General features: G+C 52.2%; 7 protein-coding genes across 7 annotated transcripts; 2 read left to right on the top strand and 5 right to left on the bottom strand.

Moving 5' to 3' along the window:
* Positions 1 to 469: 469 nt before the first annotated feature.
* On the bottom strand, positions 470 to 2,200 carry BO94DRAFT_584640 (putative C6 transcription factor; the record flags this gene model as incomplete). The annotated part of the gene is made up of 3 exons (XM_025615641.1): positions 470 to 1,270; positions 1,333 to 2,025; positions 2,141 to 2,200. 3 exons carry the CDS (start codon positions 2,198 to 2,200, stop codon positions 470 to 472), a joined length of 1,554 nt encoding a protein of 517 aa, XP_025468287.1.
* Positions 2,201 to 2,869: 669 nt separating this feature from the next.
* BO94DRAFT_33404 (F-box/WD repeat-containing protein) lies at positions 2,870 to 5,398 on the bottom strand. Its single transcript, XM_025607002.1, has 4 exons — positions 4,799 to 5,398; positions 4,090 to 4,733; positions 3,317 to 4,028; positions 2,870 to 3,249 (listed from the first exon to the last, which is right to left on the bottom strand). Exons 1-4 carry the CDS (start codon positions 5,249 to 5,251, stop codon positions 3,058 to 3,060), a joined length of 2,001 nt encoding a protein of 666 aa, XP_025468286.1. The 5' UTR covers positions 5,252 to 5,398; the 3' UTR covers positions 2,870 to 3,057.
* Positions 5,399 to 6,843: 1,445 nt separating this feature from the next.
* Positions 6,844 to 8,911, bottom strand: BO94DRAFT_33401 (Mn(2+) transporter ATX2). The gene is made up of 3 exons (XM_025607001.1): positions 8,603 to 8,911; positions 7,548 to 8,519; positions 6,844 to 7,493 (listed from the first exon to the last, which is right to left on the bottom strand). The coding sequence occupies exons 1-3, from the start codon at positions 8,650 to 8,652 to the stop codon at positions 7,310 to 7,312; spliced, it is 1,206 nt and encodes a 401-aa protein (XP_025468285.1). The 5' UTR covers positions 8,653 to 8,911; the 3' UTR covers positions 6,844 to 7,309.
* Positions 8,912 to 9,170: 259 nt separating this feature from the next.
* On the bottom strand, positions 9,171 to 10,184 carry BO94DRAFT_464259 (3-hydroxyacyl-CoA dehyrogenase; the record flags this gene model as incomplete). Its single annotated transcript, XM_025608055.1, has 1 exon — positions 9,171 to 10,184. One exon carries the CDS (start codon positions 10,182 to 10,184, stop codon positions 9,171 to 9,173), a length of 1,014 nt encoding a protein of 337 aa, XP_025468284.1.
* Positions 10,185 to 10,795: 611 nt separating this feature from the next.
* hat1 (histone acetyltransferase catalytic subunit HAT1) lies at positions 10,796 to 12,731 on the top strand. Its single transcript, XM_025609896.1, has 4 exons — positions 10,796 to 10,905; positions 10,984 to 11,259; positions 11,339 to 11,603; positions 11,653 to 12,731. The coding sequence occupies exons 1-4, from the start codon at positions 10,890 to 10,892 to the stop codon at positions 12,605 to 12,607; spliced, it is 1,512 nt and encodes a 503-aa protein (XP_025468283.1). The 5' UTR covers positions 10,796 to 10,889; the 3' UTR covers positions 12,608 to 12,731.
* On the bottom strand, positions 12,602 to 13,793 carry BO94DRAFT_534131 (uncharacterized protein). Its single transcript, XM_025611472.1, has 2 exons — positions 13,506 to 13,793; positions 12,602 to 13,444 (listed from the first exon to the last, which is right to left on the bottom strand). Exons 1-2 carry the CDS (start codon positions 13,543 to 13,545, stop codon positions 12,762 to 12,764), a joined length of 723 nt encoding a protein of 240 aa, XP_025468282.1. The 5' UTR covers positions 13,546 to 13,793; the 3' UTR covers positions 12,602 to 12,761.
* A 17-nt stretch (positions 13,794 to 13,810) lies between these two features.
* Positions 13,811 to 15,032, top strand: BO94DRAFT_534130 (U6 snRNA-associated Sm-like protein LSm4). Its single transcript, XM_025611471.1, has 3 exons — positions 13,811 to 14,235; positions 14,303 to 14,494; positions 14,549 to 15,032. Exons 1-3 carry the CDS (start codon positions 14,233 to 14,235, stop codon positions 14,717 to 14,719), a joined length of 366 nt encoding a protein of 121 aa, XP_025468281.1. The 5' UTR covers positions 13,811 to 14,232; the 3' UTR covers positions 14,720 to 15,032.
* The last annotated feature ends 29 nt before the right edge of the window (positions 15,033 to 15,061 follow it).

The following is a 15,061-nucleotide window of genomic DNA, read 5'->3' as shown; positions in this document are numbered from 1 at the left end:
AAGGTACAATCAGGTCGGGGCCAGCCATGGCGTCAGAGTGTCCCGGCTTATCGGCGCGTCCAGCCAGATCCAGCTGGGAAGTCAGTCCAGATCGACGGGAACGGCTAATCGGCACCCTTCGATGGGCATCTGGGCACCTGGCACATGCCGATTTGCCCGTTCTGCAAAGAGTTTCTTTGTGCGCAAGTGAGATCTGCACAGGCATTGAATTATTGTGCTTTGTTGTGTCCATCGTGATGGCAGATCCTGTGCAATGTAGATACAAGCAGTGTCTGCCGTGGAGCGCAATCGATGACGTCAGTCCATCCGGGGCGCCCGGAAGGGAATGACAAGCTTATCATTGGTCGGATCCAGGGATCGTGTAGATATAGGAGGATCTGTCTATCAGACATGAAATATTGTACAGAAAATCTCCCCCGACTACTGTCACAGCCGGTAGGTTCAGTGCATCGTTCATACGCCCACCTGCCTACATGGCCGATAACCCCGCCACTGTCTGTTCGAATGAGTATAGATCGGGCATCGAGGGCATGGTTCCTTGACCATCATAGCTGGCCAACATAATGGCCAGTTTGATCCCCAGCTCAGACCCCGTTCGAGCCATCACCCCCCGGATCATCTGGGTCTGTTCAGGAGTGGCCAGTCCACACGACATAATATACCACACGGGCCATAGCGTGCTATAGACGTAGAACGCTCGGATGCGAGTCGTGCCCTCCGCAGACGGAGGAATCGAATTCCCGAGTAGATCAATCTCTCCAAAGCAGAAAGGGACGCTCCGACAGGTCTCGGAGATCAGATCGAGGCTCAGACGTAGGCCGTCTGTCTCATATTGGGACGCCTCTCGGTGTATTCCCGGCGAGTTCACAGTGGAGGCAAGTGTCCGGAAGAGATCAACTATCGTGAAGTAGACCAAGATCCGCACAGCGCGGAAATGGGCCCATATAATTGCAATAATCATCTCTCGGTACGTTAATACATCCTCGCCCGTGTATGAACGGGTCTCGAGAGGCAGCCACATGTCCGGCAGGCCCTGGCTCCATCCATCCAGTTCCGCGTCTAATGCCCTACAAGAGTCAATCCATGAGGCGAGCTTTGTGACCCCAACCGATTCCAAGGACGCTAAAGCAGACGAAGGCTCCGCAAGCAGCTGTGCAATCCTCGATGCAAGTATCATAAGCCCTTGTAGCGGATCCGCACTGTCGAGCCGTCCGACAATCCAGTCCGGGTCAAGAGTGGGTTTGCCTCTCCGAAGAAGAAACTCTACTTGCTGGTTTATTTAATCAGAGATGCCTCTAGAACTGAACAAGACACAGACATGTGACAGCTTACCATATGAACATACGCGAACTTAAACATATCCATTCCCCGCGCATGTCCAAGTTGACTTTCACCTCGTAGCACTGTAAGAGCCTCGAAGCCCGCGGTATGCGAGCTGGTGAGTCCAAGCCGATCCCCGGAGATATCCTCAAACATAGATAGGATAACCAATGTCGCAAAGGTTTCGTCTTTGACCGCTTCGCGAGGCAGATCTAATGCCTCTTGCAACCGTTGAAGCGCCAAGCCAAAGCGATTTCTCGCTTGTGTCACAATTCCTGGTGCCTTGGCCCTATTGCTCAGCGCCATTAGGGCCGTCGCGTCGACAGCTAGTCGTAGGGAGGAGGACGCCGGGTCACTCGAAGTCTGGTCTCGGCAAGAGGCATATAGAGACGGGATAAAGCCTAGGTGGCCCACGCCTCCCGTCTCGTCACAGATGGTATACTGATCGAAGAAATAGCAGATTGCCTTTTCTTCCCAGGTGGAATCACTGATACGATAGATGGACAGTGGGGACCTTTGATGACTGCTGCCGGTAGATAGGTCGTGCCTGTTGGGCTGCTTGCCACTTGGCAGGGTACTCCCGGTCTTTTTCACTAGTTGCTGTACCTTGTGCGTTTCATTTCTGAAGATCCCATCGGATCGATAGCCCGGGCATGGCTGTCCGTATATGGCGCAATTGCGGCACCCGGGATGTTCCTCATCGCACTGGAAGTCACTTAGCGCTGCCTAGGCCCGACAAGAAAAATCCCCCATCGGTGAGATGAGACAAATGAGACCGGGGCTTTGGTGAGACCAGAAAGAACTTGTAGAATTGTCCTACCTTGATTTTCCGCTTGCGACACAAATGACACCCCGTACTTGGCTTCCCACCGTACACCATGTTCGCCTACTTGAAAAAGGCCCAGTTGGGGGATGGGCCATGCAGTAAAAAAGACATAGATGAGTGCAGTGTTGTGGGGCCCAAGGTTATGCCTCGCGAAATGAACCATGCGACCAGCTGATTGAGTCGAAGCGGTTGCCTCTGGATAGAAGTGGCAATAACAATGATACGAAGGCGGGACTTCAGACCCAGTCAGGTGATTTCCACCATCCTCAGACTAGATCCTGCAGATGAACGGCGGCATTATTACCACGCCCAGTTTGAGTCAAAAGCGGTCTATTTTGCTCTTTACTTCCCCTTCCTCAGAGCCCACTCGGGCCACATCTAACAACTAGAGCGCGCACAAAACAGCCATCAGAACAGAAGCCACCAATGTGACGCAAGACGCGCCGGGATGTGTTGGCGAGGTGAGCTCCCACATCTTCGCTTTGTAGGACCAACAATAGAAAGACCAAATCTTGTGTAAATGGTAAATACATCATCCCCCGAGGCGGGTATCATCTAGCCCTCGAAAACAAAACAGGTAAACCCTTCATGAGTCAACACGATTCCCCTGATACTCCTGCAGGTATAACGCATCGGTAGCCTGCGATTTGCCATTTTTTAACTCCACTCCGCGTTTCCCCAAGGTTCGAGAATGACAACGTTGGAAAGAAATACTCAGACCCAACACCCAGAATGCGAATGCTGATGTTCGATGACCTGGCAGCGTTGACCGCGCCCGATTTGCGATCACTTGGATCCGCCGAGCCGTTGAAATCAGGCGCTAAAAAAAGAGGTATATAGACGGTAACGCTTGGATTCGTAAATAAGGAAAGAGAGACGTGCTCATCATTGCAGACGGTCGTTTCCCTTGGTCAAGGTAGAGGAGCATCCAGCATGGCTTGGTCATCGTCATTACTGAGAGGCAGACTTGGTGGGGGATCCGAGAAGCGTTCTCTATGGCGGTTATCATTATTCGTAGGATGGAGTCCAGGTGTGCTGGAAGCGCTCTCCACTATCACCGTATCGTCGCCATCTTCTTCGGGTGGTGGGGAGAAAGTCCAAACCTGCGGGGCACCATTCGAGTCAGTCTGGGGTTAGAACTAGGGCTGAGAGGATGATGATGTTCCTTACCTCCATCACTGTGCGGCCTTGTCTACTTGCCATGATAACAGCTTTCTCGTCCTCGAAGGCAACTCTCCAGACAGCCTCCGCTGGGGTGGACAATTCTCGAAGCAGTTGACCAGTCTGTAGACTCCATACCTTTACGCGACCGTCACTGCCGCCGCTTACTATTCTAGAGCTGTCGAACTGTAAGCTGGTAACACTGTTGTCATGAGCAGCCAGCCGATGAATGGGCGCCATCTTGGTCAACGACCAAACCCGAACAGAGCCGTCGGAGCCACCAGTTACAAGAGTGTCACCTCGCATTTGCAATTGCCCGACTAGGGAGGTATGGCCTTGCAAGATAGCATGGCACTGACCCGAGTGCGGATCCCAGATCCGCACGCTGGTATCCAGGCTGCCTGTTGCGATGCGTCTGCCATCGAAGGCGATTGCATAGATTTGGCTGAAATGACCAGACAGCGTTCGTAGGCATCGTCCCTCGGAGATGCTCCAAATGCGTGCGGTGGTATCATAGCTTCCCGAGACCACAAGATCTCCGTGGATGGCTAGGCAGCGCACGCTAGCTTGATGCCCAACAAGGACATTCTTGCAAGTGCCGGTGGCTAGATCCCATATCCGCAGCGTTGTATCCCGTGATCCCGAGATTGCCGTATTTTTGTCGGACATCTTGAGGCAACGCACGGTTGACGTGTGGCCACGTAAGAGGTAGATCCCGGCACTGGTTTCATTTGCCCGTCAGCTAGGATATCTAGGTTGGAAAACCGTCATGGTTTGCTTACCCAGTGGCCATGTTCCAGACCCTGACCTCTCGGTCGCACCCACCACTCACAAGAATGTCATCCCATGGAACCATAGCCCAGACACCCATCACATGGCCTTGGAGCGTTCTCTGGTTGTCTCCGTTGGTATCGTACACATGGATCTTGGCATTGTCTAGCGCAACCACGATATATTTAGGAGTTAGATGCAGGCTCGTGACAACCCCCTGGTCAGGAGTAATGTGTCTCTGGTTGAAGCGCCCGCCTTTATTCCAAGCGGATTCCACCATATACTTTTGTTTGAAATGCAATCTGTAAGATAACGGTCGGACCCGTCGCTTGCGTGACGGGTACCCCGACATGGAGAGCCAATCTCCGGATAAAGAGCGTGAAACTTCAGCCAGGCCATCTCGAGATTGAAGGCTAGACACATTTGGCCTCCTTTGCAACCCGCTCAAGGACTGAGTACTGGAAACAGCATGCAAAGGTTGACCATGGAAAGGGTCGACGAAATCCCGATCATCCTCCGACATCCTCCGGGACGCATACGAATGCTTCTCGCACAGGTTCTTCCACGTGATATCGTCGTTCAGTAGTTCCCGCCAGCGTCTAGATACTTGGGAGGCTCTAGCCAATGTCTTCGGGTCGTCGATGAACGACAAGACCTATGATAACCAGATGTCAGTCTTGTTCGAGCGGTGACCACCTACGCACGAGAAAAACAACTCACCCTCAAACACAACTCATTCGGAAACACCTGAAACGGATCTTTCCTTAAGCGGGGGCTAACATAACTGGAAACAAAGCTGAGATGCTGACTATCACATAAACCAAGAATCCCTTCCAAGAACTTCAGCTTCCTCGCATTGGAGAGCGAGGTGAAATGTATGCGGGCATTCAACAAAAAGGCATCATCTTCCTCCTCCACGGTCTGCCAGGTGGGAGGTCTTTGATGAGGGGTGGGACTGGGAGCCGGCGTGGGAGGCGATGCAGGCGCCGATGGTAGAAGGCTGGGGGGAATAGGAGTGCCGGCCTTGGTGGAAGAGGATAGTGACCTGGAATGGGTACTGGAAAGCGAGGCGACTGAGTCTCTGGCTGCCGACGACCGAGAAGGCGCAGTCGCCAGCTGCTCAGGAAGACTGCGCGGACTCATCCCGTTGCCTGCTGGGTTGTGAGTGCTCATAGATTGCCGCGGTGAGAAGCGGCTGTGTCATCCAGGGGATTGCGTATTCCACCCGATTAGCCTTTCACACGGTGAACGAGATATCCCTACGCAAACCCCTCGAGAATCTGGCTCGCTCATAAACGGAGGATGCAAGAGAGGAAACGAGAGGACGGGTTTGCTGATACAGAAAGTCAAAACGAAGGCGGAGGGGACGAGCGAGAGATAAGACGGAAGTGGACGATCTCCGCCGGGAGGTGAAAGGCGAGAGGCTGGCGGTAGAGTAGAGAGGGAATTGGGGGGGGGGGGGGGTTTGATGTGTCGTGGGAGGGTGGGAGGGAGGGAGGAAAGGAAGGAAGAAATATTTATTGAATACTTGAAATGGCGGGAAAAGAGAGTAGGAGGAGGAAAGTTAGAGTCATATAAACGGTGGTGGATAATGTCGCGGGAATGGGGCGAGGATGATGGTGGAGGGAGACTTGGAGGAAAGGAAGGAATTGGTGGTACTCGGTACAGAGTACTACGGAGAAGGGTGGTAGGATTCACTAATCAGGATTGCGGGCTTCCCGACGCCATCCAGAAGCAGAAGCGCCTTGAGAACCCGAACCGCTGGACCAGAACGCAGGCGGAGAAGGAAGGACGAACGAAGGCAGTCTGGATCATGCGATGTCGTGACGGGTCAGGTGCAGCCCCCCGGGACCCTTCCAGCAATCCAGCAGCCCCCCAATGCCGCCAAGCAGCGCCGAGGGCGGTCTGCTCGCCTCCTGATTAGTGCAGCAGCCTCGTCCGGCGATCCACCCCAGGCGCCGTTAGTCAGAACCACCCTCGTAAATAGATAGATAAGTACAGAGATAGATCGATCGATAGATCCTTGGATCGGAAATCAATCCTACTATCGTACGCTCTACTCTGTACCGAAGATCTAACAACAAGCACCGGCAGCAGTAGCAGACAAGTCGGAGACGCGTACCTAGTAGTAGGTAGGTAGGTATGGATGCCCCCTGTGGAGAGCGCGTCCGTCCCTGCGCACAGCCTCCTTAGTATCTGGAGGTTATCCAATCTGGACTCTCGAGATTGTCCTGCTCAGTCCTGTTGGATCCCTCTCTAGGCTCTCCTGCAGATCTCCCGCACCTCACCGTCGTCGGTCGTCGTCGGAAGTCGATGGACTTGGGAGACGTGGTCTTAGCTATCCCCCACACGGAATCAAAGCGCTTACCGCTGAGTGGTACAAGATGCCTGTAAGGGTTGGTTAGCACCACTCTGTCGTCATAGGAGGCCAACAGATCGACTTGAAGCTCCAGCATATCACGGCGAAGAAGCTAGCCCACCTACAGTTGGAAAACAAGGCATGTGTCCGACTCTCGCGGGGAGATGGCCCTTGTTTGGGTGCAAGCCAACGTCTCCCGATGCGTGGTGTAGCCTGCCTTGGTTTAGCTTTCCCGGTTCCGCTGTGATAGCAAAGATATAGTTATTCCGAATACTCGGGTAGGAGAGCGGCATGCGTCGTGCGACCATGGATCATCGGAGACTCCGGAGATGATTCAATCTTGCCGAATGGTTTCATCACCATCGGCCCAGTAAGCAACTTTTTTGCGGGGAGAGATGTCAAAACTCTGAGCAGAGACAATCCTTTGGGCCTTCCGCGCCTTTTTATATCCTGTGTCTGACCCCCTACGTAAATGTGATCACAAGGTGAATAAAGAAGCACATGCAATTATAATCAAGAGACTTTCTCAATAAAAAAAATACAGGGTTCAACCGCACCGTGCAAATGCTTCACAATCATGGCCATGACGTCTGGCGGCGCTGACACTGACAAGAAAACAGAAAGGCATAACCCAGCAGGGAATATAACACAGATCACAGCATATCTTAACCCTCAAGCCACAGGGAGGGAATTCGTCCAATAGCAACTGCCAAAATCTATTACACAAGACAATCTTCGCAATGTGTCCAAACAAAATCGTTCGTTTTCAGAACGGCATGCAGCTCATTGACTTTAAGAGCTAGAGAAAAGAGAAATCAGGTTAGGATAGAATAAAAAGACATTGTGCAAAGCCGAATAACAATATGGCAGAGTTAATGGGCATGGCCGATCTGTAAGAACAGCGGCAAAACCATGCCGATGACAGAAGCAATCAAATCCCTCATGGATTTGTCAGATGCTGACGGCGTTTCTCTGTGGTCCCCGTAACCGTTGGCTTGGGACTCACGTGAAGATGAGTTCGGGCTGTTTTCCTGCATCGTGTGCATGGCAACATACCTAAAAACGTCAGAGCGTGCTCATAGCGCGGGAATGGGGTGGTGTAGAACCTACAAGAAGGTGCCGGCAGAAAATAGGAGGAGCACCCCCGTCCGCCACCGGTTTCCAATATCATCACTGCCTGATCCCGAACCCATGATTTGCACAAATAAAAAGGTCATGAGAGCGCCGACAGGGGCCGCCAGACTGAAAATCAGCAAGTGCGCTCTAGCCGTACGACTGGAGAGGCCTTGTTTAAGTAGCACCGAGGTCAGCCCAAATGATGCCGGGGCCTTATGGACCATGATGGCTAGGAAGATGATGAAGCTCAGGCCAGTGTCGGAGCTGGATGCACCCAAGGCAATTCCATCGGCGGCAGCATGAATGACAAGCCCAGTGGTAGTTGCCAAGCTGTGGCTCCTCCTAGGAATGTTACCGGCATCCAGCAACCCCCCCTCCCGTGATGGCGACGAGTTGCGTCGCAAACCGGAACCCAAGTTGTCCAACGAGATATGATAAGGGGTTCGTTCTTGTTTGGCAGGAGATGCGAAAACGGGCAGTTTGTCAATGAGGTACATCAATATGAAACCACTGATGAGTGCAATTCCTATCCAAGCGTGAGGCGAATTATCTTCATCGTGGCTCTCGTCCGCCTGATCATCCGATGCCTCCTCTTTGCGGCCTTGTAGTCTAGGCTGTTCATCCGGGGTCGAATACACTGTAGGTATCGTGACAGGCGTGGATGACAGGGTGGATAAAATGGAATGAGACGCCTCATCGGCGTCTGAGTACTCCGGTGCTTCCCTCGAGCCGAGGATATCGGTGACGGGTATTTCCCGGTGTTGCCAATTGATCGCTGTCGTCGACCGACTACTGAGTTCTTTTCGGCGACTCAGCGAGTTTGCGCTATATAGAGTCTCAACCCCCTCCGGAATAATCACTATCAAGGATGTCCCAACCAGCACTCCCATGCCAAGGGAGGAGATCAATCGCAGTTGGGAAGGGGAAAGTGAGAAGGCGAGCGGTAATGATCCGACGACAAAAGATCTGTGTGGCCCGGCAAGGAAAGCGATTAGCTTTGACGACTCGCATCAAGTAGCAGAGACCTTCCAGTGGGCTCCTGAACTCACGTTATAGCCATCACAACGCTCAATGCGAGCAAAGTGAAGAGTCCCTCCATGGTCGGCTTCTCGTCCCAGAGCTTCGTCTGTGCTCTAGAGGGTTTCAATCATGATGTCAAGTTCAAAACAAATATCCTCGACGCGCCCCTGATCCTGCTGCAATGGCAATGCCGTCTGCGTAGGTTTCGGGCGAAATGAACGGCGAGATTCTTCAGGAGAACCAGAAGAGACAGGGGATGGGACGGGGAGTGGGCGGGAAAGAGGTCTTCCAAGGCGGTCGGAGGCAGAGAACTGAAAACGTGGCGGAGGTGGACGGCGGCCCTGATTATGGCGGGTTGATTGCGAAAGGCACGCCCCAGCCCGAGGCACGGGAGGACCCACTCCCGCCCCAGGGATGGATACGGTCTTATGATGGCTTCTTATACTCCGTACGCTCTTCTAGATGCCCAGTATGCTCTCTCTCCACTCACCGAGTTCGCGACCACTGTCAATGATTGCTTCCCGCTGTGTTGACTTTCTAGGCTGAGAATATTTAGGTCTCCGAAGATATCAGTCCCAAAAAGACAACAATGTCCGCCTATACTTCCGGTCCCTCGGGCGTATACTTCTTTGTCTGAATCCGTACAAAATCCTTTAACCGTGCCTCTTTCTCTTGAATCTGCTCCGCGGACAGAGTTCCGTAGGCCTCGTCCACTTGGGCAATCACCTTTTCCTTCCATTCGGTTCCTTCGTCGCCCAGCACATTTACCCTCCCCTGACCGTCCCATACATTTTGCATGGTCTCACCGAGTTTCTCCAAGAAAGCCCGAATGCCACCTTCACCCCCTCCCTGCTGGTAGCTCTCGAAGACACCATTCCCAGCCCATCGTGGCCCAAGACTAGCCATCAGAATTGTGTCCAGGTCCTTCGCATCCACCACGTCTTCTTTTACCAGATAGCAAGCTTCCCGTAGCAGCGCAAATGCGAGTCGATTTCCCACAAATCCAGGGATTTCTTTTCGAATGACTACTGGCCTATGCTTCGAGCCAGAAATAGAAAAGTATTCGCGAGCAAACTCCACCCGCTCTGGAGAGGTCCCTCGGGCGGGTACGATCTCTAAGAGAGGCATGATGTTTGGTGGATTAAACGGATGAACGACTAGTAAACGTGTCTTGTTACGCATTTGGAGTTGTTGAGTGGAAGCGGCAATCCCAGACGTGCTGGTCCATAGATGCGCAGAGGGCGGGGCTACCGCTTCTACTTGGGCCCAAATAGACTGCTTCCAATCAACGTTTTCTGGTCCCTGCTCTTGGATAATGGTGGCCGATGCACATGCGCTTTCTAAAGTCGAATGAATTCGTAGACGACCGGAGGAAACCAGCGACGTTACCAGCGACGTTGATGGTCGGGCGTCAGGATTTTGTTTGGAGCTAAGGGATGGAATCTGGCCCATATAATTCGGTAGCATCTTAAAGATGTAGTCTTCGAAATCGGGTCTGGTGTCGAATACGTCGACTATGTTGCTATCACGAGAGAGGTGAAGCGCTGCCATGGATATGCCAATGGTTCCCAGACCGATCAAGGCTATCCGCTGTGGGCGGGAAGCAGACATTTTGTATAGAGTTGAAAATTTGTAGAGCTGGTGAAGCCGTGAATTCACTTCAGACGGAGCTGGATAGATGATTGATTTGATTCCTGACAAAGCTGGGGCTATCGAAACAGTGATGGGAAATTGCGGGGTGCCAGGCATTTACTTTCTTGCCCCGCCATGTTCTGGGTCGATAACCTGCAGCCGAGGCTTCGTTTTGAAGCGACACCCCGTAGTACTATCTAGTTAGTAATAGCCATTGAGAGTTAGTGTGCCACTGCTTCAATCCCTACAACACACCATGTAATTTAGTTATGTGGATCTGATTTCGTTGCTCCCTGCGTGGACGTCATCTGGGGATGCTAGTCTGCAGCTAGCCTGTCTTCGAAAGGTCGGCAGAGTCGGCCTGAAGATGATCGGAGCTTCTGAGACTACATCATACTCATGACAGTTTAAAGGCTGGGGTCATAATGAAGCTTCAGTCACAGTTTGGCGAAGGACCGAGGACTTGTCTCCTCTGTACTTCTGACTGCCGGGGAGATAGTCGGGACCCTCCAGCCGCTAAACCCGAAGCGGTTATAGCTAGCAAGCTCCGCGCAACGCGAGGCTCCGGGAGCAACACGCGCCGTCTTCTCAGGCGATCAATGAAAGCTACTACGCTCTTCACTCATCCATCTTTAGCTCTTACCCTCTCCCCAGTAGCTGGTCCTCGATTCTGCATCTGGCACAATGAACGAAGGCGACTGTAAATATCCACACTCCCTCACTTCATTACTCTCGTGCTCCATCTTGCAGGCCAACTGACAGAAATGGCTTCACCTAGGGACTTGCGACGCCAACGATGCCGTTCAGCTGACGATCGTCCAGCCCGGCGAAGAGAAAGTCAAGACGATCCACAGCTTTCACCCTCAATTCACATATCCTATCTTTGGCGATGACGAGCAGATATTCGGTTATAAGGGCTTGATCATCCGCTTGCGGTTTGCAGCCCACGACCTCCGCCCGCATATTCATATCTCTTACGATGAGAAGTTCAAGCCTGTTGGGGATACTGCTGCTGTCGATTTGCTGAAGACATTGACGCCATGGGTTCCCGAAGGTTGGCAGCTATCCTGATCTAGATTGGAGTAGATTCATTCCAAGTTGCAATTGGTCTAACTGAGCAAAAATCTTTATAGAGGCTTTCGTTGTACTCCCCGACTATGAAAAGGCAGTCCAGGAGGATCAGAATGCAAAGGATTTTGTGCCACCTGGCAAGCTCGTTCACAGCTACATCACTCGCGAGAGGACATATGAGATCTGGGCCGGGTCCCTTGCTGATCCCGAGGTTCGACGACTATTGGACCGCGCACAGGTCTTCGTGTCGTTGTTCATCGAAGCTGGTACGCCTATAATCACGGATGATCCAGATTGGACGCTCGAAAGATGGACAGTTTACTTTGTGTATGTCATCCTCTTGTGTTACTTGTTACTATGGCTGACGGGATTGAAGCTATGAAAAGGTGAAACCTTCATCACCAAGGGCCTCACAGTACTCCATAGTCGGATATGCGACTACCTATCGGTGGTGGTTTTATCAGAGGGATTCCACACAGAAGCCCACGGTGATGAGTAACACATTTCCGGCACCTGAAATTAGACCTGCCCAGCTACCGGCCCGACTGCGAATTGCTCAATTTTTGATCCTCCCACCTCACCAGGGCTCGGGGCATGGCACTCACCTTTATACCACCATCCATGCTGCATGCTTCAGTGACCCAACAATCACCGAGCTGACCGTCGAAGACCCAAACGAGGCTTTTGATGCGCTCCGCGACACTGCGGACTACCACATCTTGCGCCCGGAATTCCTCAAGCACAAGGTGGACATTAACCCGGATCCTTATGGGGAATCCTCCAAGAAGCAGCGCCCTCGGCGCGTCCCTACATCAGCGCTCATTCCCACAAAGCTACTACAAGACATTCGCTCGTCATTCAAGATTGCCTCGACCCAATTCTCCCATATTATGGAGATGTATCTTCTCGGTCAAATACCTCTCCAAAACCGCCTCTCCGGGGGAACAAACATGTCTCGACTTTTAATCAAGAAGCATAACGCAGAAAATCCCAATGATCGCCGATACTACTGGTGGCGCATGCTCACCAAGCAGCGTCTCTACAAGCGCCATCGAGATCTACTGATCCAATTGGACCTGAGCGACCGCATCCAGAAGCTAGAGGAGACCGTGACGAACGTTGAGGAGGGCTACGATGCTCTCCTTAAGGCTTTCAACGCCCGCGAGGAGGCTCTGCTGGCTAAGGAGGAAGAGTCGGGTGAGCTTACACCGTTACAGTCAACTGCCGTTCTGGGAGAAGCAAGCGGCGGCAGAGGTAAGCGGAAGCTTACAGTAGAAGATGAGGAGGATGAAGAAGAGGACGACTCAACAGCCAAGCGGCCAAAGGTGTGAAGCAATGGCATTTAATGTTTTCTTATTCAAGCCATCCAACAAAATCGCCATGTAATATTATTAAGCATTATGAACCACCAGAACCAGCCTTTCGCCATGAGCCATATCAATACACCCGAGTCTCATGCACCATTATTATTATTACACAGCCCAATCACGAATGATAGCTGGGGGGCGGCGACTCCATACTATCCAACGTATCCAGCGTCACAGATGACTTACAGTCCAGACTCTTCAAGCTGCTCGATCCCGTAGACATAATGGTCGCCAACCCAACCGTCGACGACGCTGCCGTATCGGACCCCGCACTCTCCATCTTATACAAACGTGTCTTCTCACCCACTTTGTTTTCATAGGGATGTGTAACGCTCTCTCGGAACAAGTCTCCAACATACTCAAGCGCCTGCCTGAAGTCTTGAATCTCCGTCTGCAGATTCACAGGCTCGATGACATACGACTCTGCATCGGACTGCAGACCTTGCTCCAGATCTCTGTCAGGCAAATCATATGCGAGAGGGGTCATAGGCATCGTTTCGGATTTGTGGCAGATCTTGCCCTCCCACCACTGTCGCCATTTATGTCGGCGCGCTGCGGCCTTGTAGGCTCGACGGGCTTGTCTTTCCTCGCGCTGTGCTGCTCTGTCCACCCGACATCGCTGACAACGCATGGTCTTGCTACAGATCTTGTACGCTAAAGCAAATGTAACAATAATGCAAGCGAGCACTGCGAGGTTGATGAAGTAATCTCGCATTGTGAGTGCTGAGAGTTTCTTGATCAGAGCGGCGAGCCAGCGAACTTTGAGGGTTGAATGCGAGATCGCGGATACATTTTTCTTTTCTATGGGAATTTTTTAGAATTTGAGACCTTGTAGAGGATTGATTATTAATGGATAGACTGACTGGCAGCAGTTGAGATGGCAGGTCTCCGCATCTTGCCATTAGTGGGAGCACCGGCTGCCAGGAGGTTGGTGGTGAGACATAATAGTGCTAACTTTGCTAGCCAGTGCGTGGTGGTGTGAGAGCTACATGGGCGTGGCTTGGAAGACATCTGATAGAGAGAGTTGGGTGCAGCTGGGCTTGGTAGTGATGGGTGGGAGGTAGAACAGTATACCATGTGGATTGATCAGACTATGTGAGAGTTATATCTGTAGGCTGTACGGAGTGGAGAAATCGGTTGTTGAAGGCAGGACAGAGTTGAAAGAACGTCGTGACTCTCGGGCCTCTCAAGAGCCGGAGAGGTACGGGGACTAACACCCTGGCTGACACTAGGAGTCATCCATCCTTGCTAGTTGTTGTGAGTAGGGCACGTTATGTACCTCCATTGGTGAGAGTCCAGATAAGCCCCCAGCACGCCGGCCGGATCTCGGAGCTACCCTTTTCCGACCCTCTCCATGTTGCGACCACCGCCGCTGGAAGCTCGAGGGGAGCTGCTTGAGATCATATTCGCTCTGACGTCGTCAAGTCGGTTTCGATTTCTCTTTAAACCACCTATTCTCGCTTTGGAAGATTTAGCGACTCTACAGGGCGATTTTATCCTCTGTCTTCCACTCTCACGAGTCGATTACGTCCTTGTGTTTCTGCCCGCCCACAACCTTGAACAGTCCAGATTGATCAATATATCGCAAAATGGTAATCAGATCCGACACCTAACACAATTCACCCTATCTACTGCGATTACTGACTTGGGAATAAACAGTTACCTCTGGGCCTCCTCACAGCCGCGCAAGGCCACCCCATGCTCGTGGAACTCAAGAACGGAGAAACCCTCAACGGACATCTCGCCAATTGCGACAACTGGATGAACCTGATACTCAAGGAAGTTGTTCAGACTAGCCCCGAAGGTGACCGTTTCTTTCGGCTACCAGAGGTCTATGTCAGAGGAAACAATGTGAGTTGTGCTTGCGTCGCCGTGGATCACCCGGCCCCTGTCTAATCGTTCCAGATCAAATACCTACGGATCCCCGAAGAGATCATAGAACTGGTGAAGGAGCAACAGCAGAACCAGTCGAATAACCGGAACCGCGGTCCGCGTGAGGGTGGTCGGGGCGATCGAGGTCGTGGTGGTGGCCGAGGCCGGGGACGCGGCCGCGGCCGTGGTGGCAGAGACGCCTGAAATTATCTACGAAAGAATGAAAGAGTTTATGAGAGATACCCTGGGGCGGTTTAGTAGGTACTTAGTTCGCTAGGAAATTCCGTTTGGCGGGCTAGTCGAGCATGGCCTTGGCGTATCTGGTTGTATTTGTCAATGGGAAATGTGCCACCTACGCTTTTCTTGTCTCCTACACTGTTGTAATGCACCATCATCCTACAAGAGAAGGGCGGAGGGCCTGCGATGGATTGGTCTCTAAATTGTTCTTTCTTGGACCCTCGCACGTGGAAATAGCGTCACGGTCACGTGCATATATAGAGCTCTTTTGGGTCCTGCCAATCTAGAGAATCTTCCGTCACCGCAAAG

This window comes from Aspergillus sclerotioniger, assembly GCF_003184525.1.
Source record: "Aspergillus sclerotioniger CBS 115572 chromosome Unknown BO94scaffold_11, whole genome shotgun sequence".
Lineage (NCBI taxonomy): Eukaryota > Fungi > Ascomycota > Eurotiomycetes > Eurotiales > Aspergillaceae > Aspergillus > Aspergillus sclerotioniger.
This window is presented reverse-complemented; position numbering and strand designations above follow the sequence as displayed.